This window comes from Hyaena hyaena, unplaced genomic scaffold, assembly GCF_003009895.1.
Source record: "Hyaena hyaena isolate Hyena2069 unplaced genomic scaffold, ASM300989v1 scaffold_105, whole genome shotgun sequence".
Lineage (NCBI taxonomy): Eukaryota > Metazoa > Chordata > Mammalia > Carnivora > Hyaenidae > Hyaena > Hyaena hyaena.
The window spans coordinates 607,706-632,976 of record NW_024080737.1 but is presented as its reverse complement, the minus strand read 5'-3'; the positions used below and the strand labels follow the sequence as shown (position 1 = coordinate 632,976).

At 41.4% G+C, this 25,271-nt stretch overlaps 1 protein-coding gene across 4 annotated transcripts in view; it reads right to left on the bottom strand.

Annotated features, from left to right (window-relative positions):
- Nucleotides 1-19,875, bottom strand: part of GMPS (guanine monophosphate synthase) — an 88,054-nt gene extending 68,179 nt beyond the window's left edge. Inside the window, exon 1 of one of the 4 annotated variants that reach the window (XM_039236046.1) lies at nt 19,695-19,875. In XM_039236046.1, coding sequence (XP_039091977.1) covers nt 19,695-19,700 — 6 coding nt within the window. In that variant the 5' untranslated portion in view covers nt 19,701-19,875. Of the gene's footprint in view, nt 1-4,418; nt 4,803-6,207; nt 6,298-19,694 lie in introns of those variants that run through there. The other 3 variants (XM_039236042.1, XM_039236045.1, XM_039236047.1) reach the window with 3 other exon arrangements.
- Nucleotides 19,876-25,271: the final 5,396 nt, after the last annotated feature.

The following is a 25,271-nucleotide window of genomic DNA, read 5'->3' as shown; positions in this document are numbered from 1 at the left end:
AACGCACTTCTTTACCCCTTTCTGATAAAATGAAGTACACTTGGACACCGGCAACTCGGGATAGCTAACTCTACCCTGTTTTGGATGCTCAGTTGTGCCACACAGCCACTGAGCAGTTTGCAAGATCCTCCGAACCTGCAGGCCACCATCAGCTAGGTCAGTGGGAAATGTGAATAAGGGTGTTGGTGAAGTATATGCAGAAAAGAGAGGTCGTGTATTCCTGCCCATAATGTTCAGAGACAGTAATCTGAGCACTCTTGCTACAGTTTTGCCATTTATTTACTATATTGCATAAATCCAAAATTATCTGTTTGGTAATATTTCATTCTACAGCAATTACAGACTTATTTTCAGCAACTTCTTTTATGTTCCTTTAGGTCCTTATGTGCCCCAGTTTAGACAAAGAGAATACATGGTCGCACTATTATAACCAAACACTTTACTTCCTATCACATTATAATGGCTTGTATCAGGGAATGTACATACATAACTATATAATGATGTCCTTAATCCTCAAACATGAACCTGAACCATGGCAAGAGTCCACCAATAACAAAACCAACTAATATCACATTATAACTATAGTAAAGCTATTTTTTTGAACCACTATGATTCTTAAGCAAATACAGAAATGTCTCTATTCTACAAAACGCATGAAAAAACAGTCTATTCTACACAACCCAAAATTATATATGCTATGCAAATATTCATATTTCTATGAAACTTTTCTGTTGATTCACAAAGTGCTTCAGAATTATGTTTTATCCCTGAGGACTTCATTCACCTTGAACATCTAACAGTTTTAGAAGAAAACATGAAGACAATTTAAGCACCATAGTAGAGGTAAATTTTATTGTTTTGTATAGCAAAAAATTATTCTTTACTTCAAACAGCCTCCTTTGGAATGTAATTCATTAAACAGCCTTTTGAAAAGTATCAAATACATTTGAACAAGTATAGGACAAGTCTACATTTTTAAAAACTTCTTAAAAGACAATTATCTACCTTAACAAGTTGGCCCAGCTATAAAGACAAGGCTATCTGAGATTCCTGGAGGAATTTCAAAATCTTCCAAGCCTCAAAACCTTCCATGTCTAACAACAGGAAAATAATAAAAGCTATTCTTTTTGTAACAGCTCTTACATTCTAGATGAATACCTTCATGAATATCTGAATAAAATCTGAAGCCAAAAAAATCATCTTTGACCTTTCAAAAAAATGTACTATATAAGGGATTACCATGAAAGGACAGTTGTTTAATACTCAATGAGTCCCAGGTAAAAAATCTTATCTTTCAACTCAATTCAAAAACTTAAATTTAAAAGTGCCAAATTTGGGGGACCTGTGTGGCTCAGTTGGTTAAGCATCCGACTTTGGCTCAGGTCATGATCTCGTGGTTTGAGTTTGAGTCCAGCATCGGGCTGTGCTGACAGCTCAGAGCCTGGAGCCTGCATTGGATTTTGTTTCTCCCTCTCTCTCTGCCCCTCCCCTGCTCATGCTCTGTCTCTTACTGTCAACAGTAAATAAATGTTAAAAAAATTTTTTTTAATAATGCCAAATCGAAAAGTTTAACATTAGACGTCATTAAAGATTCTATATCACATGCAATCAACTTAAAAAACACATTTAATTCAAGTATGATTTACCCTAGTCAACATCTCAGGAAAGGTGATGGAGCAGGTCCCACCTCTACTCCAACCAAGAGACTGAGGCTTAGATAAGGGGGGAGAGGGGGAGGGAAGGAAACTTGACAAGTAGTCCAAAGAACAATATTCTGATAATCCTGCCTCAGTAAAACAGAAAATAGTTACTATTCTCATACTTGACCTATATACTATTCATGTACAATATCAAGTAGCTGTAAAAAGTTTTTAAAGACATTATTAAATAAGATCTTAACTTCTTAATTAAATAACATATCAACTCCTTAACCAAGAAAACAATAACCTCTGCTTTGGGTGGTTAATCATTCAGCCCAAATGCTTTTATAGATTTTAGGTCTCTCCCTAATTTCTATCATACAAAAATGTCATTTTAGAAAATCCTGATACAGGGACACCTAGCTGGCTCAGTCAGGAGAACTTACAACTCTTGATCTTCGGTTATTAAATTCGAGGCCCACAGTGGGTGTAGAGACTACTCAAAAAAAAAAAAATCTTAAAAAAGAAGAAAAAAAAGAAAAAATCCTAACACAAACTGAAATGTTCCAGGATAGGAATCAAAATCACCTCTTTAATTTACGAACTAGGATTTACATAGAACTGTCAGAGTCATAATCTATGTACAATGTAAGGGAGGGGCCGGTACTTGTATTTCACCTGAGAGAAGGGTAATTCAGTGGTAAACTATGGAAAAGAAATACCTACTCAGATTTCCAGGTAGATCTCTTAGAAATATCTTATTTCACCTACTTATACATCTCTTTACTTGCAATGTTTCTTATGATCAATAACATATCATGGTTTAATTGTGGGGCGCTTTTTTTTTCTCCTGAGGCATACATGAAATAATAGATTTGATGATATGTTATTTCCCTAAAGGCTCTTCCTTGAAATCCATTTGGTTCACATCTATTGTCCAAAATAAAAGTACACATGCTTGAGTATGCTATAAAACATAAAGGACCTTGAAGTAAAATAAAATCAGCAATTCACTTGAAGCTCAATTATATCAAAGTGATCAAGACTCTCTTTAAAATGCAAGTTAAATAAAAATATCAACTAGAAAAAAAGTTTATGTTCCATACTCCTGAGACAAATAAATTTGGAAACAATCTTTAACTTTCTGTTGACAGTTTATTTTGTGGAAATACTCTTATCACTAGTCTTCAAAGTCTGTAAATTAGGTTTGAGTTCTGTTAGTGCAGTCATTTCTTCTATGAGCACAAAGATAAGTTTCAAGTTTCAAAAGAAAATTGCTTTTTCAAGTGTACAGGAAAGAGCTATACAATGAGGTTTACATTAGCTTCTGAGGTCTGAAACTACTTGGGTGTCTTCACTGAGTTTTATAATCCTGAGAAAAGAGCTTCACGTAGGCGAAGCATCAGTTTCCCCGGTTTAAAAGAGCAGATCGCTACCTTTCTATCTTTTCTCATCTGTTCAATAAATAGTTTTTGAATGTTTACGAGGTACTAAGCAATCGTTAGCGAAAAAATGACCTCCTAACATGGGACGCTTAGGCACCGCCATTGAGAGAGACTACCACCAGAGGAAGGCACTACTATCTTGACTTAGAACACCGATTCCCACCTGACTTTTAAAATGCCACACACCTAAATAAAATATCAAGTAATTTCTCCAAGCCAGGCTCTAAACAGCACACAGGAGGTACATCTTGCTCAAGTTAATCGCAATCCAAAACTGCAGTTCCCCGCTGACAAAAACGACACTGTGAGTGTCTCAAAGAACTCCAAGCCAACGAAAATTTTAATACAGAAGTGAAAGCGAAGGTGCTCAATTTCAGAAGCGAGACGAAGAGGGTCTGAAGAAAAAAGTGAGTTGGAGGCGACGAGCAGCGCAGCGGCGGCCCAAACGTGCTCTCCCCGCATCAAGTTAGCAACTTTTCCAGCACGCCGGGACACCCCACTTCCCCAGCCCTCGGAGGCGGCGGCGGCGGCTCGCGTCCCGAAGAGGGATCCTCACCGCGGGAAGGGGGATCCACCGCCAACAAACGAGCAAAGCAGTCAGCGACTGGGGGCGGGGTTAGACCCACGCTTCAGCCCTCGGAGCAGGCTGAGGGGGGAGGGCGGAGGAGTAAGCGACCCTCGCTCGGGCCGCGGGCCCGGACCAGGGCTGACCTGGAGACCCGGGCTGGAGAAAGGGGGAGGCGAGGGGAGCTGCAGTCACGCGGCCTCGCCGCCGCGGACCCCAAGGCTGGCGTTGGGGAACGCGGAGGGCCCCGCCGAAGGCAGGCGGGAAATGGGGTGGCGGGAAGACGGGAGGCCCGCACCGCTCGAAAGCCGCACGCGAGGCCCCGACCCTGCTCTGCCTTCGGCGGGCCCCCGGAGGTCCACAAAAGGCTCCCAGCCTCTCGAAGGGACGAGGGTGAGGGCTGGGGAAACAAACACACACCCGCTTGCCTCCCTACCTCCACCCTCCGGCCGCGCTCCCCGAGCTCCGGCGCGGGGGAGGCGGGGGCCAGCGGCGCGGCCGCGGGGAGCTGACGCCCTCCCCGACGCCCGGAGACCGGCGGCCGCAGGAACCCCGACACGCAGACAAAAATCAACAAAGCACCTGCCGCTCCCGAGGAGAAAACATGCCACAGGCCCCGACCAGGGACTCTACGACGCGCAGCTGCCCGGGCCGCAGGGCTGCGCTGACGGGCTGGGGGGAGGGGGGGTCGAGCGGTGGTTCCCCGGCCCCGGAGGCTCGCCTGCCCCCGGAAGCGGTGAGGCATGGACCCCCAGGCGAAAGACTGACCTTGGAGTCTCCGTTGCACAGAGCCATCGGGGCTGGGGCCGCGGCAGCGGTGGCCACACTATGAGACGGGGCGGGAGAGGGCTGGCGGGGTCGACGCCGCGGGCCGGGGCTTGAGGAAGAGGCCTGGTCTAGAAGCCGGCGGACGCTGAGAGGAGCTGGCCGACTGCGAAGCGCCGAATCCAGCAGCAGCCGCGGAACGCGGGCCCCAACGCCGCGGGAGAGGAGACCAGCAGCGCGCACGCTGCCCCCGCCTCCTGCTTCCGCCCCGGCCGGCCACTGGGAGGAGCCAGAGCCCGTTTGGCTAGGCAGCCAAACCGCGGACACCCCGCAGCTGCAGCCACCGCCAAACAAGCCCGCCTCGGAAGGAGGGGCCTTCGGAGCCTGGCCCCGCCCCCCGGTCCGTTCGCGTTGCCGAGGGCCGCCCCCGTGAAAAGAAACCGGCCGTTTCTCCGGCCAGCCGGCCCACGAGAAGAAGGGCCCGCGGCGCCTGGCCCCGCCTCCGCCGCCAAAGCCCGCCCCACTCTAGGAACCTGCCCCGCCTCCGCCTCCCCTGGCCTGCCCTTGGGAGGAGGAGCCCGCAGCTAGCAGCCCGGCTCCGCCCTTCCCACCCCCGCACCCGGCAACCGGCCGCGGGAGGAGGGGCCCTTGGTGGGCGGCCCCACCTCCGCCACCAAGGCCCACCTCCGAGAAAGCCCCAACCCTCGGAGAGCTTGTTGTAGGCCTGCATGCCGGCATCCTTTAACCACTGTGAGAGGCCGGAGGCGCGGAGGAGGAAGCCTCCCAGGGCTGGGCCCCTGGGGAAGCTCTTAGTCCTTTCCGCGGCCTCGTCTCAAGTTGAGGGACGTTGAAGAGGCCAAGGCTACTGTGAAGTTTTGTGGTAACATATCCAGGGACATCAAAGCGAGATTTGATCACATAGGTTCCCAAAAGTTCTACAACAGGTGCAGATTTTCAAAAGGAAGAGGTTTGGGAGCGGCAATCTGCTGAGATGGTGGGCCAGGGGACTGGCCATGAAGGTCTGTTTGCACAGCCCCCAATGTTTTTATTTACTGTGGGGAGGGGGGCTAGAGTCCTTCCAGCTACTCTTTAGCACCCGTCAAGATGAGTTGTTTAAGGGGCGCCTGGGTGGCTTAGTAGGTCATGGTCTCGTGGTTTGTGGGTTCGAGCCCCGTTTGTGGGTTCGAGCCCCGTTTGTGGGTTCGAGCCCCGCGTCGGGCTCTGTGCTGACTGCCAGCTCAGAGCCTGGAGCCTGTTTCAGTCTGTGACTCCCTCTCTCTCTGACCCTCCCCTGCTCATGCTGTCTCTCTGTCTCTCCTAGAAATAAATAAAAACATTTAAAAAAAAAAAAAAAGATGAGTTGTTTAAATTTGGTCACCTGGGAGCCTAAATCAGGGTTGGAGCATAAGTAACACTTTGAACAATTTCCAGATTAACAAAGCCTTCTAACAAATATTCAGTCGTTACAATACAGCCATTTGCTGAGCTCATGCTTTGTGTCAGACAGACTTTAGTCTAGGTGTCAAGGAGCCTGAGTAAGACAACCCTGACTTACAAAATCTCATTTTATTCTAACCAATTACACGAAAGTAGTGAGGTCGGATTTATGTTCTTATACACTTTTTACTAATAAAAAAAAATTGAGGCTCAGTGAGATAGTGTTCCTCTCTGCCTCTCATTATAGGACGTAAGTGGTACCTTATCTGGGAAAGGATAGACGGTTTATTAGTTTCAGGAACAAAAAGGCCAAAATCCTAGTGGGCCTTGGCCTCAATGAAAGTATTTCACTTACCATTTTTTGAGCTGAAAAATGGACACTCGAACTTTCTAAAGCCATGGATAGTGGGCTCTCTTCGTAGGTCTCCATGAACAATCAAGAGAACAGTGTAGTATCCAATAAGACTCGGTTGCATCAATATCCACCCAGAATGGAATGGAATGGAATATGATGTACCAGGATCAATGATTGGCTAAAGCCCATCTATACTAGATAATGCCTATTTTAAATATGTTCTGATGGTCACCTATGTGGTAAGCATATCAGAATGTACCAGAATCCTTAAATCTGAAAGTCCTCTGCAACTTTTGACTTGACCCCTCCCTCTTTCTTGAAACTGGATTTCTCTTACAGACACACCATAGAGGTGTCTTTTGACTTGTAAGATTGTTCTTGATCACTTTTTTTTTTTTGGATAGCTGACCTTGTTTGGTCACCTTTTCTTGCCTCTCTTCCTATATCCTACAGGAGAAGCCTTCAGTGTTTTCTTCAGCATTTCCATTCCTAACCCTCTTCTCATCTTACTTTTCACCTGTTTTTTTCTAAGGTTTTTAAAAATATAAATTTGTTTTAAAATATCCATTAACAGGTTCTATGACAGCTTTCTCTTCTGAGCTCCAGATCCATATTGCTTTGTAAATCCCCAGTTAGATGTTCAATGGCATGTTGGGCCCCCAAATCAACAATTCCAAAACAAAACTTCCCAAATGTGTGTGCCCAGTCTCACTGGAACTATGATATTAGAGGGAAAACACTCAGTCTTTCACCCGTAAGCTATAGGTTTTTCATAGATAGATGAAGGCATCAAGTTGAGGAGGTTCCCCTCTGTTCCTGTTTTGGTGAGAGTTTTGATCAGGAATGGATGTTGTCAAATGCTTTTTCTGTGTCTATTGAGATTTTTATATGCCTTTTTATTTTATGTGGTAAACTACACTGATTAGTTGATTTGTAAATGTCAAACCAGCCCTACATTCTTGGGACAAGCTTGAAGGAATCATGATATATTTTCCTTTTTATATATTGGATTGGATTTGCTAAATCTTGATTTCAAATTTTTGTATCTATTTTAAAGAAGAATATTAGCTTGTAGCTTTCTTGTAATGTCTTTGGATTTGGTATCAGGGTAATGCTGGCCTCAAAGAATAAAGTTGAAAGTTTGTGTAGAATTATTTTTTAAGTTTATATATATATATATATTTAACATTTATTCATTTTTGAGAGACAGAGAGAGATGGGGTGAGTGGGGAAGAGGCAGAGAGAGAGGGAAACACAGAATCTGAAGCAGGCTCCAGGCTCTGAGCTGTTACACAGAGCCCAACCCAGGGCTCAAACTCAGATCATGACCTGAGCTGATGCCTGACACTTAACCCACTGAGCCACTCAGGAGCCCTGAGTTTATTTATTTATTTATTTTGGGAGAGACAGAGACAGTGCAAGCAGGGAAGGGAAGACAGAATCCCAAGCAGGCTCCACACTGTCAGCGTGAAACCCGATGTACTGTTTGAACCTACAAATCATGAGATCATGACCTGAGCTGAAACAGAGAGTCAGATGCTTAACCAACTGAGCCACTCCCTGAAAGTTTACACAGAATTATTGTTTCTGAAAGAGTTGGTATAGAATTCATTCTATTTCTCTCTTAAATATTTGGTTGAATTCACCAATAAAGCCATCTGAGCCTGAGGTTTTCTTGGCAGTAAGGTTTTTAACTACCAAATAAAATTTTAAAAAGATATAGGGTTCTTCAGGTTGTTTTTTCTTGATTGGTCTTTGGCAATTTGTTTTTCAAAGAATTTGTCAGTTTTGTCTAAGTTGTTAAATTCATAGGCGAAGTGTTATTCATAATATTCTCTTAATATCCTTTTAATATCTAGACTCTGTGGTGATGTCAAATTTCTCATTCCTAATATTGGTAATTTTGTATTCTGCTTTTCCTCCACAGTCTGGCTAGATAGGAGTTTATCAATTCTATTGATCCTCTCAACAGCTCTTAGTTTTATTTACTGTTTTTCGGCTTTCTATTTCACTGATTTCCCCTTTAATCTTTATTATTTATTTTCTTCTTCTTATTTTGTGTTTAGTTTGCTCTTTTCCTACTTTTCTAAGTTGGAATCTGAGATCATCAATTTGAGATATTTTTTTTCTTTTTTTTTTTCCTTTCTAATATAGTTAGCTCTATAAATCTCTTACTGATATCCCACAAATTCTTATATATGGTATTTTAATTTTCATTTGGTTCTAAATAGTGTCTAATTTCTTTTGATTTCTTCTTTGACCCATGGGTTATCTAAAAGCCTGTTGTTCCATTTCCAAACATTAGAGGATTTTTCAGAGATCTGTTATTGGTTTCTAAGTTAATTCCATTGTGGTCAGAGAATATATTTTGTGATACATTTTGTATGATTCAAATCCTTTTAAATTTACTGAGGTTTGTTTTATGACTTAGCATATAGTCTATCTTGGTGAATGTTCTCTGTGTACTTGAAAAGAATGTGTATTCTGCTGTTGTCATGTAAAGTGTCCTATAAATGGCAAATAGGTCAAGTTGTTTGATAGTATTGTTCAAGACTATTAAATCTTTTTTTAAGTTTATGTATTTATTTTTAGAGAGAGAGCACAAGCAGGGGAGGGGCAGAAAGAGAGGAAGAGAGAGAGAATCCCAAGCAGGCTCCACACTGTCAGCATAGAGCCTGATGCAGGGCTTTAACTCACAAACTGTGAGATTATGACCTGAGCTGAACCCAAGAGTCATATGCTTAACTGATTAAGCCACCCAGGCACCCCAAGACTATTATATTCTTGATTTTCTGTTTATTTGTTCTATCAGTTATTAAGAGAGGGTCCTAAAATCTCCAATTATAATTGTGATTTTTATCAACTTCTTATAGTTCTATCAGTTTTTGCTTCATGTATTTTGAATCTCTGCTGTTAGGGTCCTAAATGTTTAAATTGTTATTGATCACTTTATGTTTATTTCACATTATGAAATCACAGTCTTTATCCCTGGTAATATTCTTTACTCTGACATTTACTTTGTCCATTATTAAAATAGCATGCTTGAACTCTCCACAATAGCTAAAACATGGAAAGAGCCTAAGTGTCCATCAACAGATGAATGGGTCAAGAAGATGTGGTTTATCTATACCATGGAATACTACATGGCAATGAGAAACAATGAAATCTGGCCATGTGTAGCAACATGGATGGACCTTGAGGGTGTGATGCTGAGCGAAATAAGTCAGGCAGAGAAGGACAAATATATGTTTGCACGTATAGGAGAATTAGGAAGAACTTGACGGAGGAACAAGGGGGAGAAGAAGGGCAGAAATGGTGGGGGAAAGGGAGAGAGGCAAACCATGAGAGACTCTTGAATGCTGACAAAAACTGAGGACTGATGGATGTGGGGGGGAGGGGGGAGGGGGATGGAGAAGGACACTTGTGGGGATGAGCACTGGGTGTTATGTGGAAACTAATTTGACAATAAACTATTTGTAAAAAAAAATAAAATAAAATAAATATAATAAAATAGCATGCTTGAGGTGCCTGGCTGGCTCAGTCAGAATGGGACTCTTGATATCAGGGTTCTGAGTTCAAAGCCCATATTGGGCCTAGAGCTTAGCTAAAAAGTAAATTAAAAAAAATTAAATAGTAGGGGCACCTGGGTGGCTTAGTCAGTTAAGTGTCTCCCTCTCTCTCTGACCCTCCCCTGTTCACGCTGTCTCTCTCTCTCAGAAATAAATAAAACATTTAAAAAAATTAAATAGTATGCTTGCTTTCTTGACTCATTGTTGGCATATCTTTTACAACTCTTTAACCTGTCTCTGTATTTATGTTTAAAGTGTTTCTTATAGGCAGCAAATAATTGGGTCTGGCTTTTATTGTCTGATCTGCCAATTTCTCTTAATTGGAGTATTTAGATCATTTCCACTTTACATGATTATTAATACAGTTAAGTTTATGTCTACAACTTAGAAACTCTCAAGGCAGTAAGCTGGGGTAACTGAAGGGCTCATCTCATTTGTCTCTTGTCTCTCAGGGGTACTGTCCTTTGATGCTTGATATCCTGTACTTAGAAATCATTGCTTCATATATTTTGTCTGAATTGCTATTGTTTCAGCAGGAGGGTAAATCCAGTTCCTGTTACTCCATCTTTGGCAGGAAGGGAAGTCTGAACACCTCTTAATGAGTAATTGAAGCATCTGAAACCTACAAGACCTTCACCTGTCTCCCACATAGTTTTGTTAATAAGCATGAAAGTTGCCCTGCATTCAGAACAACTGAGGCAACACAAACTAGAGATGCTAATACTTACATATGTAATTTTGTGGTTTCTGGAGCCAATAATACATTTTTGAGGTAATAATATTTGATAAAATCCACAGATAGAAATTTTACATGACTTTTCAGATTTGGCGAGTATCAAATGATAAAATACTTAATTCAGGTACAATCCAAGGTCATTTCAAGTTTCAAAATGTAAACAAACCTTGGCACTTGGGTGCCTCAGTCAGTTGAAAGTCTGACTTTGGCTCAGATCATGATCTCACAGTTTGTGAGTTCAAGCCCCGCGTGAGGCTCACTACTGTCAGCGCAGAGCCTGGAGCCTACCTCACGTTCTCTGTCCCCTTCTCTCTTGGCCTCTCCCACACTCGCGTGCATGCTCTCTCTCAAAAATAAACATTTAAAAAATAAATACATAAAAATTAAAAAATTAACTTTAACTCATGAAAAGTAGTAAATGCCAGCTTAAAATGTGGAAGGAAGTACACCTTTTCAAAATCCTTTTAGGATGGTATGTAAGTTTTTTTTTTTTTTTAATTGAAGGTAACTGTTCTAAAATGTTTTTTAAATTTTTTTAAATTTTGAGAGAGTGTGAGAGCAAGGAAGGAAGGTACAGGTAGAGAGAGAGAGAGAGAGAGAGAGAAAGAAAGAATCCCAAGCAGGCTCCACACCATCAGTGCAGAGCCCAATGCAGGGCTCGAACTCACAAACCATGAGATCATGCCCTCAGCCAAAATTGGCTTAAACAACTGAGCCACTCAGATGCTCCAGCTGTTCTGAAATTATTTTTAATCATATATCCCTTGCTCAGAATCTTCTTAATAGTTCCCCCTTGCTCTCAGGATGAACTTAAAACTTCTAACATTGTTTATTTGTTTCTTGGAGATTTGACTACCCCCTGTTTACTATGTATCCTGCTCTCTTACCAAGGCCACCTCACTCTACTCTAGCCATATTAAACTGCTTTAGTTCCTTAAACATGACATGTTCTCTCTTGACACAGGCCATTTGTACATAAATATCTTCTGTCTGGATTATTTCTCTTCCCATCCCCAAAACTCTGAAGCCTTGGGGTAGATATCTCTTCCTTTTTTGTGACTTTATATCCCTTTCCTTTCATTAGTATCACCGCCCTCTACTGTATATACTTGTCTCTGTCCACAGAAAAGACCTGGAAGCAGTATATACCAGTAGCAACAGCAAACATAGCCACTAGGTAGTGGTTTCTAAATACTATTTTCCAACAAGAACAGGTCTTCTTGGAGAAAAGGTTAATTTAGGATCAAAGCAGGGATTGGATGACGAGGAACATCTTTTTGTGCCAGGAAGTGTTCAGAAAATAATGGAGACATGTCAGAGAGACACAGAAGTCAGTTTGAAAAGACTTCTGGTAGCCAAATCTGGGACAACATATCAAAACAGTGACAGGAAACAAATTACATCACTAATTATGAGCCCATCAGTCTATGATGGCATAAATAAACAAATGATTTAATAGAAAACCCTTGTAACAGAATGTCAACTAATAAAAGTCAAAAGAATAGATTATAAAATTATCATTTTGCAACCCTCAAAAATAATAAATTCAGTCAAGAAACAAGTGGATTATAAAACTTGTGAATGAAAGATGGATCAAGAACAGGTGTTATTTACATTGTCTCAAAGTATATCTCTAGAAAATAATTATATAGGAAAAAAGAGTAACTTCATTGTGGAGAATCCTTCATGAAGTGATCAAAGTTAACATCAACAGTGGTAGAACAAATCGACATCATAACTCTGTGAGTAAACATCAGGCAAACCCAAATATAGCTGCATTCCACAAAACAACAGGCCTGCTATTGTTTCAGTTATCTAATGGTTTGCAGCAAACACCCGAAAACCTAGTGGTTTAAAACAGCATTACTTATTTCAGTACAATCTGGGCAAGGTTCAGCAGGGACAGCTCTTCCCCATCCTAAGGTGTCAGCGGGTACAGCCCAGAGCCTGGCTCCACTAGGCCTTACCTAGTGTGGCTCAAAGGCTGAGAGCTAGAATCACATGAAGGCTTTTGCACACTCACATCTATTACACCTGACCTGGAAGATTCAAAGAGCTGAGGGCTGGAATGTCCGCGGCCCATCTGACATCTCTACCTCTCTATAGTCTCTTCATCACCACCGCCTCAGGGTAACTGAATTTCCTATATGTGCACTCAGGGCTTCCCAGGGAGTGTGTGTATGTGTCTGTGTGTGAGGCAGAGGCAAATAGAAGATTGTGTGGCCTTTTCTAACCTAGCCTCATAAGTGGTGGCACAGGTCTACTTCTCTAAATTCTATTCATGGACGGAGGCACAGAGTTTGTCTGGATTAAGAGACAGAGTTCTAGAAGAGCATGTGGAATTAGAAATGTGCAATTCTGGGAAAAATACAGTTAGCAAAATAATCTTAGAAAATGAAGGCTGAAGAACTGTTCTAGATTGAAGGAGAAGAGAGCTGAGTAAATACATGCTCCTGGATTGACTCCTCTTGCTATAAAGGATATGGGATAATTGGCAAAACTTGAATGCCCTCCTTAAGTGAACGGTATATGGGAGCTCTTGGTACTGTTATTGCAACTTTGCTATAAATATGAAAATACTTCACAATTTTAAAAGATAATATATACCATAAAAGCTCATTTAAAAAAATCTTGCAGTTAATCCTTTCATGAAGAATGATTATGTAATAAAAATAACCACCCGTATAGGATACATTCACATTTTTAAATATCATTAAAGCAGACCATTGAATATTATTATCATAATTATATTTTTATTGATCATCCCTGCTATGCCTTCTGTCCCAACTGTGTTCTCTTATAGCTGAACTGACATCCTGCTGGGAGGAACTGATTCAGCCAAATCCTGCCCCATCTCCACATCTAGGAGAAAGAGGTGTACAACTTTTAGCGTCTTGCCTTTGAAAAGTTTCTGAAGCTGATGGTGTTAGAACCCCCTAATGATAAGAATGGTAGTAATATGGTTGTTGTAGTAGTGGTGATGGTAGTGGTGTTTATAGAGCACTTTCTGTGTCAAGGCACTATTCTAAATTCTTTACATATATGTTACGCATTTAATACCACAGTCTTATGACATGGATACTGCTATTATCCCCTTGTCTTCTTTTCATGATTGAGAAAACGGAGAGAGAAACTAACTAGCATAAGGTATATAGCCAATAAACTAGAGAACTGAGATTCAAACCAGGGCGACTGAGGCTAGCCTTTTTATTGTTTATTAAGCATTCGAAATACACTTTGCTAAATAATTCGTAAAGCCACATGTTTAATATATACAGAGGGTGTGTATTAAAGCAGAGATCAAGGCACCTGGGTGACTCAGTCAGTTTAAAAATTCCAGGGGCGGGGCGCCTGGGTGGCTTAGTCGGTTAGGCATCCGACTTTCGCTTAGGTCATGATCTCGCGGTTCGTGGGTTCGAGCCCCGCGTCGGGCTCTGTGCTGACTGCCAGCTCAGAGCCTGGAGCCTGTTTCAGAGTCTGTGTCTCCCTCTCTCTCTGACCCTCCCCTGCTCATGCTGTGTCTCTCTCTCCCAGAAATAAATAAAACATTAAAAATAAAAAATAAAAAAAATAAAAATTCCAGGGGCACCTGGGTGGTTCAGTCGGTTTTGCCTCGGACTTCGTCTCAGGTCATGATCTCACGGTTCGTGGGTTCAAGCCCCGCGTTGGGCTCTCTGCTGACAACTATCTCAGAGCCTGGAGCCTGTTTCAGATTCTGTGTCTCCCTCTCTCTCTGACCCTCCCCTGTTCACACTGTCTCCCTCTCTCAGAAATAATTAAAAATATTAAAAAAAAAATTCCATGAGCATCCAACTTTGGCTCAGGTCACAATCTCATGGTTCGTGAGTTTATGCCCCACAATCGGGCTCTGCACTGGTGGTTCAGAGCCTGCTTGGGATTCTCCCTCTCTCTCTGTCCCTTTCCCACGTGTTCTCTCTCTCTCTCAAAATAAATAAACTTAAAAAAAAAAAAAGAGCAATGGCCCTGTTTCCACGGTTTCTTCCATCTATTTGCAGAACTATGATTTTGATGGATTCTTTTAATTGGTTATCCTTTATAAAATTCATGGTACACATTCACTGGGTGTTTATATATTTAATTATGGTAAAGACACATAATGGAAAATTTACCATCTTAGCAATTTTTTTTTTCTTTTTTAAGATTTATTTATTTTTAAGACAGCACAAGCAAGGAAAGGGCAGAGAGAGAAGGGGACAGAAGATCCAAACTGGGCTCTGCACTGACAGCAGCAAGCCCAATGCAGAGCTAGAACACATGAGCCATGAGATCATGACCTGAGCTGAAGTCAGATGCCAACCAACTGAGCCACCCAGGTGCCCCACCTTAGCCATTTTCAAGTGGACAGTTCAGTAGTGCTAAGTATATTCACATTGTGTACAGCAGATATCCATTACTTTTTTATCTTACAAAACTGAAAATCTACCCAATGAACAACTCCCCATGTCCCCCTCCTCTCAGCTCTACTTTCTGTTTCTGTGAATGTGACTACTTTAGATACATCATATAAGTAAAATCATACAGTATTTGCCCTTTTTACGACTGGCTTGTTTACTTATCATAATGTCCTCAAGTTTCATCCATATTGTAACATGGGACAGGCTTTCCTTCCTTTTTAAGGCTAAATAATACTCTGTTGTGAATAGTATTGCTATTGGAGTGTTTGTGTATTAAAAACAAAAAATGTAAGAATGAAACACAATAACCATAAAATAGCTTGCAGTAAGGGTGAAGAAAATGGAGTCCTCCAGGTTTTGAAATGCAATATGCTTTCTATTTTTATACAAGTAATGTTAACACTTTCCATGGAGTTTTTAAACTTAGGACTTTAGGCTGTTTTCCTATATTATAATCACTTATCTTCACATAATGTCCATGAATTTCATAGTGTTTCGGCAATAGGCATCATAATACTTATACAAATACAGGGTGCTCCACTTGTAACCAATAATTTGATGATTTTGTAAAAAAAAAAATAATAATGTTTATTTTTAAGAAAGAGAGTGCAAGTGGGGGAGGGGCAGAGAGAGGGAGACACAGAATCTGAAGTAGATCAGGTTCTGAGCTGTCAGCACAGAGCCCGACTTGGGGCTCAAACCTATGAACCATGAGATCATGACCTGAGCCCCAGGAGGATGCTCAGCTGACTGAGCCACCCAGGGCCCCAATAGTTTTATGTTTTTATTTCAACCTCTTCCTAGTAATCAGCTCTTCATTCAGAGCCTCAGTTCAACCAAGATGCCACAAATCTGAGGTTAGTAGAAGAAAGCAGCATGACCCAACTTCACTTTAGGCCCATTACGAGAATAGATGCTTTTCCTGAAAGGAGAAAGTTGACAAAGTTTGCCTTTCCATACCTACTCCTATTTTATCTAAGATTTCTTTCCTGATTAGTGATATTGCCAAAAGTAAAATTCCTTCTTGGGAACAGCTACTTGGAAGAGGTAGGTAAGCTTTCCTGATTAGTGATATTGCCCAAAGTAAAATTCCTTCTTGGGAGCAACTACTTGGAAAAGGTAGGTAAGCAGCTAATTAGCATTTCAAAAGACCATAAAGAAATGTGAAGATGCACATCAAGACACCCAAGGGAATTTCAGGGTGGGACATAGTTACCCAATATAGTGCTCATTGAATGGCCTTCCTTTCTCCACCTCCCAACCTCCCCCTCACACATTTTTACCTCTTTCTCCAGATTTCTCCATCTCTTAGCCAATTAAAATCAGCTTCCATTTGTTCTTTTATCATTCATTCTAATATTTCTCTCTGCCCTTTAACTAGTCACTATATATGTAATATATATACATATAGAATGAATGGTTGTGGGTGGTTGTGTTTCTTTTAACTTACATAGAATTAAAAAATTTATAAGAAAGCACTTTGTACATAATAAAAGGCAATACAAACTTAGTTATTTTCAGAATATAGTCCCATGACTAAGCACATTGTAGGTACCCAATACAGTAAAACCTTGGACTGAGTAACTGTTCTGCAAGTGTTCTGCAAGGCGAGCAAACATTTCTTATAAATTAAAAAAAATATATTTATTCACTTTTGACAGAGAGAGAGAGAGGGCATGGGGAGGGACAGAGAGAGAAAGAGAGGATCCCAAGCAGGCAGAGGATCCTAAGCAGGCTCCTAGCTGAGAGCAGACAGCCCCATACGGGGCTCAAACTCACAAACCTAGAGATCATGACCTGAGCCGAAGTCAGCAGCTTAATGGACTGAGCCCCAAGACGCTCCCGTTTCTAATATATTTTAACTTGATAAAGGAGCGATGTCTTGTAGTACGAGTAGTATGTGAAACTGAACATCACATGATCACAACTGAGCCAATGGTTCTTGAAATTTGCTTTGATATACAAGTGCTTTGAATTACAAGCATGTTTCCAGAATGAATTATGCTACCAAAGCAAAGTTTTTACTGTATATGCTTGTGAAATCATTTACTAAAGTATTATGTACTCTGTTCTTATTTTAAAAATCATGTATATTAAAATATGACAAGATATGGGGAAATTTTTACAGCAAAATAACAAGCATACAATTTCTAAAACATTAAACAATATTAAGACCACAATCATGACAGGTGGAGATAAAATTTTAAAATTAGTAACTACAGATAGTTAATAAACATAATATGCTACTTAAAAATATATTTTGGTGTCATTTTCCCAGTCACCTGAAAATCCTATAAAATAACAAAAGAAAAAATTCAGAAGTAAAACATGGCAATATTGGAAAACCAGGTAGGATGTCATAGGCAGAAAAAAAATCTGCTAGTTGGAGTGCAAAATGGCAGAACCACTTTAGAAAACATACTGGTAGTTTCCTATAAAGTTAAATATACATATATTATACAACTCAGCCATCCTATTCTAGGCAATTGCCCAAGAGAAATGAAAACTTCTGTTTACACAAAAACCTGTACACAGTGTTTATAGTGACTTTATTCATAATTGCCCAAAGTGGAAATAATCTAAATATCCCTGAACAGGCGAATGACTAATAAACACATGCTAGCATATCCATACACTGAAATACTACTCAGCTAAAACCAAAAAAGGGGGTGAGGAGAGGGGAAAACTATCAATACAGGCAACAACATAGATGAAACTCAATGTGTTTTGCCAACTGCAAGAGGCCAGACTCAAAAAGCTACATATTGAATGATTCCATTTATATGACATTTTAGAAAAGTGAAACTATAGGGAGAGAAAACAGATCAGTGGAGGCTGGGGGATGGGTGGAGAGACTGTCCCCCCAAAAAATCTATGAAAAAATTCTGAGGGATATATGGAAGATATAATTCAGATGATAGGGAGCTGGGAAACGAGTCTAGAAATCTGTAAGAAGGAGCCACTAGATGGTGGTGTTCATTTTTCTATCAGAGCCCAGGATAGACTTGAAGCTCAAAGATCACAGGCCTGTCATTGGACCAGTTTTTTTGAAAATTTCCTGTAATCCGTATCTGTAACTCCTTCTGTCTGGCCTTGACCTGCACTGGTTTCTGTGTTTTTGCTAAGCCATTTCTCCCAGCCTTCCACTGATTCCAAGAAGTCATTAATACCCTTCCAGTAAAACTCTCTGCTTTTTTGTTTTTTTGAAACAGACTAAATAGCACAACTAATAACAGCTGTTAACCAATTCATTTTTTGCCTGCTTTTCTTCATTATGGAGAATTTTGAATATATTTGGAATAAACAGAATGGTAAAATGATCCCCCAGTAAACCCATCAGCTTTGAGTCATTCATAATCTGCTGCTCTTAATTCATCAAATTTCCAACCACCCACTATCCCCATGCAAATTATTTTCTACAGTTCTTTTTAATGAGATAAAATTTACATATTTTAAAATACTTACTAATAAATGTTTTAATGTTTATTTTTGAGAGAGAGAGACAGAGTGTGAGCAGGGAAGGGGGAATAGAGAGAGGGAGACACAGAATCCGAAGCAGGGTCCAGGCTCTGAGCTGTCAGCACAGAACCCAACGTGGGGTTTGAACTCACGAACCATCAGATCATGACCTGAGCCAATGCTGGATGCTTAACCAACTGAGCCACCCAGGTACCCCCAAAATTGACACGCTTTTAAAAGCAATTTTAGGTTCATTGCAAAATTAAGGAGAAAGTACAGAGATTTCCCATATACTCCTGACCTCACTCATGCATAGCCTCCCCCGACCCCTGCAACATCCCCTACCAAAGTAGTTCATTTGTTATAACTAATGTACCTATATTGAACGTCATTATCACCCAACGTTCATAGTTTACATCAGGGCTGACTCTTGGGGTGTATTTCTATGGGTTTGGACAAATATATTACTACTTGTTACCACCATTGTAGTATATACAGCAGTTTCCTCTAAACATGTGCTATGTTCTACCTATTCATCCCTTCCTTACCCTAAGCCCTGCCAAAGTGAAAAATTTTATTAAAAAAATTTTTTTAATGTTTTATTTATTTCTGAGAGAGAGAGAGAAAGATACAGAATCTGAAGCAGTCTCCAGGCTCTGAGCTAGCTGTCAGCACAGAGCCTGACGCAGGGCTCGAACCCATGAACCGTGAGATCATGACCTGAGCCGAGGTTGGACGCTTAACTGACTGGGCCACCCAGGTGCCCCTAAAGTGAACAAATTTTAACTGAACAATCCCAATTTGTCTTTGAAGGACTTGGTTTAGAAATTCCCAATAACATGGGGCACCTGGGTGGCTCAGTCGGTTAAGCATCCAACTTCGGCTCAGGTCATGATCTCACGGGTTTGTAGGTTCGAGCCCTGTATCAGGCTCTGTGCTGACCTCCAGCCTTGAGCCTGTTTCGGATTCTATGTCTCTCTCTCTCTCTGACCCTCCCCTACTGTCTGTCTCTCTCTCTCTCTCAGAAATAAATAAAAAACATTTAAAAAAAACATTAAAAAAAAGAAATTCCCAATAACATACAGCAAAAAGAAAAAAACATTATTAGAGAAAACTTAAGAAATAAATCCAGTCAACAAACTAAAAGTTTACTAGGATTTTCAGGAGTTAATAAAGAGGAAAGAAAGAATGGAAAAATCAAATATATTTTAAAAGACAATTTCCCTTAATTCAAGAAAGATTTGGAACTTTATTCAAAGGCCTAAAAAGTGTTTATCAAGAATCATAGAAAAACATACGTGCACTTACCTTCATACATCATCGTGAAAATTCTGAACTTTAAGGAAAAGAAAATTCCACGGCTTCCAAATGGAAAGGCAGGATATCAGGATAGGGGAAAATAGGATGAAATAGGCAGAGAAGGAAAGGATTAGGACCTGAGGTCCTGGGTGGGGAAAGACACATATTTTGGAACAATGCTGGGAGCGTCTGACCACAGCAAACCCCCTGGGGCTTAAGGTTCCTCTTAAGCAAGTAACTTACGCCACCTACTCCTCCTCAGGTTTCCCTCAGGAATTTGGCAAAAGACCTAAGCATGGCCCTAGACCAGCCCTCGTACAATGGAAACAAGCCAGTCAGGGATGGACAAACCAGCACCTAGAGTTGTCCAGCCAATGAGGGTAGGACCTGAGAAGGAACAAGGGGGAAGGGAGGTACGAACAGAACCTTATAAAACAAGGACCCTTGCCGTTCACTTTGCAGTGTCCCCTCTCTGTAAAGAGAGCCTTCCTACTCGTCTTACTTTCTTTTCTAAAAATTTTTTTTTTAATGTTTTTATTTATTTCTAGGAGAGAGAGAGAGAGACAGTGTGAGCAGGGGAGGGTCAGAGAGAGAGGGAGTCAGAGACTGAAACAGGCTCCAGGCTCTGAGCTGGCAGTCAGCACAGAGCCCGACGCGGGGCTTGAACCCACGAACCGCGAGATCATGACCGAAGCGAAAGTTGGATGCTCAACCGACTAAGCCACCCAGGCGCCCCTACTCGTCTTACTTTCTAATCTTCTACTCAATAAACTTTTGCCTGCTGCTCATTTTGTGTCCACCTCTTCATTCTTCAATCTTGAGTCCTGAGGTAAAAAAAAAAAATCCTGCAACAATACCTGAAAAGGAAAAAAAACAGGGTTGATATTAACTAACAATAATATAATAATATGAAAACTTTTTTTTTAATTTTAATTTTTATTTTTGAGAGACAGAGCATGAGCAGGGGAGGGTCAGAGAGAAAGGGAGACACAGAATCTGAAGCAGGCTCCAGGCTCTGAGCTGTCGGCACAGAGCCTGACGTGGGGCTCGAACCCACGAACCGTGAGATCATGACCTGAGTGGAAGTCAGATGCTCAACTGACTGAGCCACACAGGCGCCCCAATATGAAAACATTTTTTGATGTAATTTGTACCTTATTTTTGAGACATTCAGCCTCAGATCACAGGAAAAATAAATGAAAATGTTTTAAAATGTATACATATATAATAAATGTGAACACATGTTTCTATCATTAAAAGAATACAAATTAAAATAATATCACATTTTTGTACTTGTCATATTGGTGTAGACTGACATATATATATATAAAAGGTTAATAAGGGGGCACCTGGGTGGCTCAGTTAGTAATACCTCTGACTCTTGGTTTCAGGTCATGATCTCACAGTTCATGAGTTCGAGCTCCAGCATCAGGCTCTGCACTGAAAGGATGGAGCCTGTTTGGGATTTCTTTCTCCTTCTCTCTCTTTGCCCTCCCAGCTTGCTCTCTCTCTCTCTCTCTCTCTCTCTCTCAAAAATAAACAAACATCAAAAAGTTTTTTAATTAGGGGCGCCTGGGTGGCTTAGTTGGTTAAGCGTCCGACTTTCGCTTAGGTCATGATCTTGCGGTTCGGGAGTTCGAGCCCCGGGTCGGGCTCTGTGCTGACTGCCAGCTCAGAGCCTGGAGCCTATTTCAGAGTCTGTGTCTCCCTCTCTCTCTGACCCTCCTCTGCTCATCCTGTCTCTCTCTCTCTCTCCCCTAGAAATAAATAAAAATATTAAAAAAAAAGTTTTTTAATTAATAAAGGGTTAATGAGGATAAGCAGATGCAATTAATCAAAGTTAAACCATGTAAACTGGCACAAAGATTTTTGTAGGACCATTGACAATATTATCATGTTTTATTTTTTAATGTTTATTTTTGAGAGACAGAGACAGAGTGCAAGCAGGGGAGGGGCACAGAGAGAGGGAGACACAGAATTCGAAGCAGGTTCCAGGCTCTGAGCTGTCAGCACACAGGCGCCACTATCCGAGTGCCCCTTGCCACATTTAGAAAATATGTTTTCGGGGCACCTAGGTGGCTCAGGCTGTTAAGTGTCTGACTTCAGCTTAGGTCGTGATCTCATGGTTTGTGGGTTCAAGCCCCCCATCGGGCTCTGTGCTGACAGCTCAGAGCCTGGAGCCTGCTTCGGATTCTGTGTCTCTCTGTCTTAAAAATAAATAAACATTAAAAATTTTAAATACATTTTCACCCAGAAATTTTACTTCTTAAATAGATACATGTATGTTTATGTTATATATTATTATTGTATTATGTGTAAAATACTATATATTAGATATATCGTTATAATATACATATATATAAATAATTTGGAGGAGAATAGTGAAAACAAGCCATCAAACTAGAAAGAACCTAAATGGACAGTATTATCAATATGAGACAGTTGGAAATTGTAACAAATCCATACAGTAGGGTAGGACTAAAATGGACCCTGTGTTCACTCTCTGGTTGTTCAAGCATGTGCAGTGGAGAATGGGAAAGCAGGGAGTGGAGCAGTTGAAAGCAAGAAGGGGCCGTGGCTACCACCAGGAGGGGTTGTGTTTGGCAGTTTCACCACCTTCACCAGGACACATCAATCAGGGTAGACCAGGAAAAAGAATGATACTAACAAAAGTGAGTTAAGGGGCACTGAGTGTGCAAAAAGAATAGCTATTCATAACAGTACTGGCTAAATGTCCCATGCAGTATCGGTCTTGGTTTCACAGTGAGAAGTTGGTCCACATTTGCTGAGGAACACTGAGAGCCTGGTGGGGAAACATGCTGGGGGTTGCAGAGGAGTGTCTCACTCGGCCTGTCCCACAAGGCTACCACAAGGTCTTCTGAGAAAGAAACAGTAATGTGGGCATGGCTTAGCAGTGAAGACTTGTCTCTGCTTCATGTGGCATGAGCAAGCATAGCTTAAACTGGGGCTGGAGGATTCACTTCCAAGATAACTTACCTACATGGCAACCACACTGGTGCTGCTGACTGGGAGGTCAGCTGGCAACTGAGAGTCATGGACCTTAGCTCTCAAAAATAAGTTTATTTTTGAGAGAGAGATAGAGACAGCATGAGCAGTGGAGGGGCAGAGAGAGAGGGAGACACAGAATCCAAAGACAGGCTCCAGGCTCTGAGCTAGCTGCCAGCACAGAGCCCGATGCAGGGCTTGAACCCACAAACCATGAGATCATGACCTGAGCCAAAGCCGGATGCTTGACCAACTGAGCCACGGAGGCGCCCCAAAAAAACTTCTTAAAAAGGGAGAAATGATAAAGACTTTGGAAGCTATGTTTTAAAAGTGCCACATTATGGAACACCCGGATGGCTCAGTCACTTAAGCATCCAACTTTGGCTGAGGTCATGATCTTCTCACTGTTTATGAATTTGAGCCCCACATCGGGCTCTGTGCTGACAGCCCAGGGACTGGAGCCTGATTCAGATTCTGTGTCTCCCTCTCTCTCTGCCCCATTCTTGCTCTGTCTCTCAAAAATTAATAAACATTAAAATTTTAAAAAATTAATTCATTTTTGAGAGAGAGGTAGAGACAGCATGAGCAGGGGAGGGTAAGAGAGAGAGACACACACGCAGAATCCAAAGTAGGCTCCAGGCTCTGAGCTAGCTGTCAGCGCAGAGCCCGACGTGGGGCTCAAACCCACGAACCGTGAGATCATGACCTAAGCTGAAGTTGGACGCTCAACCGACTGAGCCACCCAGGTGCCCCTAAAATTAAAATTTTTTTAAAAATAAAACTGCCACATTGGGTTAAAGGAAATCAGTTTGTTATTTATGAATCCTCTAAAAAGCCTTGAGAGTTTAAAGGTGAAGAACATATTATGTATGACCAGCTGACTTACTATGTGTAATATCTGGCATCACATTACATTGCCTCCTATACCCTTAGTTAAGCCAAGATTACACCATAGTCCATATCAGAATTTCCTGACCCATCCCTCACCTCAACTTGTTTTTGGTTAAAATTAAGCTCCTATAGAAAAGCACTTGACTGGGGCGCCTGGGTGGCTTAGTCGGTTAAGCGTCTGACTTTCGCTTGGGTCATGATCTCGCGGTTCGTGGGTTCGAGCCCCGCGTCGGGCTCTGTGCTGACTGCCAGCTCAGAGCCTGGAGCCTGTTTCAGNTGCTGGGTGGCTTAGTCGGTTAAGCATCCGACTTTAGCTTAGGTCACGGTCTCACGGTTCGTGGGTTCGAGCCCTGCGTCAGGCTCTGTGCTGACTGCCAGCTCAGAGCCTGGAGCCTGTTTCAGTCTGTGACTCCCTCTCTCTCTGACCCTCCCCTGCTCACGCTGTCTCTCTCTCTCTCCTAGAAATAAATAAAAAACATTTAAAAAAATTAAAAAAAAAAAAAGAAAAGCACTTGACTGAAAATGATTTGGTCTCTTTTTGAAGCAAATGTCAGCTTTGGATAGACATATGGTAACATTTAAACTCTGGTATGGGGCACATAGCTGGCTCAGTCAGTAGGGCATGAAACTCTTGGTCATAGGGTCTTCAGTTCAAGCCCTGCTTTGGGTGTGTAGTTTACTTAAAACAAAAACAAAAACAACCAAGGCACCTGGGTGGTTCAGTGGGTTCAGCCTCAGATTCTTGATTTTGGCTCAGGTCATGATCACCAGGGTCATGGGATTAAGCCCCAAGTTGGGTTCCACAGTGAATGTGGAACCTGTTTAAGATTCTCTCTCTCTCCCTTTGTCCCCTTCTCCCGCTCCTCTCTCTCTCTCTCTCAAAAAAAAAAAAAAAGAAAGAAAGAAAGAAAAAGAAATCTTTAAAAATAAATAAAAATGGAAGTTACTCATGACTCTAAGACCCTAGGATAAGGTAAAGAATACAGAAAAAGCTGTTTTTCAATATTTAAGTAGATAGAGACAGTATGAATTGTGACATGCTATGAGTCTTGAAATAGAAATAACTTCCATTTACATATCTTAGTATTAAACTTTCTAATACATTAATCCATTATCCAAAAAGTTATTTACCATGCATATGTACTTAAAAAATAGGACAGCAAGTTCCTTGAACTTTGAAGCCATTCTTTGAAGAATGCAGGCTCATAGACTACTCCTTAAAGAGTTGCAAAATTTGGGGTGCCTGAGTGGCTTAGTCGGTTAAGCATCCGACTTTCGCTTAGGTCATGATCTCATGGTTCATGGGTTCAAGCCCCGCATCGGGGTCTGTGCTGACTGCCAGCTCGGGGCCTGGAGCCTGTTTCAGAGTCTGTGTCTCCCTCTCTCTCTGACCCTTCCCTGCTCATGCTGTCTCTCTCTCTCGCCTAGAAATAAATAAAACATTAAAAAAAAAAGTTGCAAAATTTTCCTGAAACATTGCATGAAATTAGTTTCCAGAAATGTAATATTTGTATAATTTGGTTTCCTGTCTAACATCAGGCTGCATTTACCAAATGTATAATTTTTCATATTAAAACTTTAATGTCCATCTTCAGGAAACCAACCTTTTTCTTAATAATTTTGAGATAGAGGGGTGCCTGAGTGGCTCAGTTGGTTAAGCCACGGACTTTTGGTTTCTGCTCAGGTCAC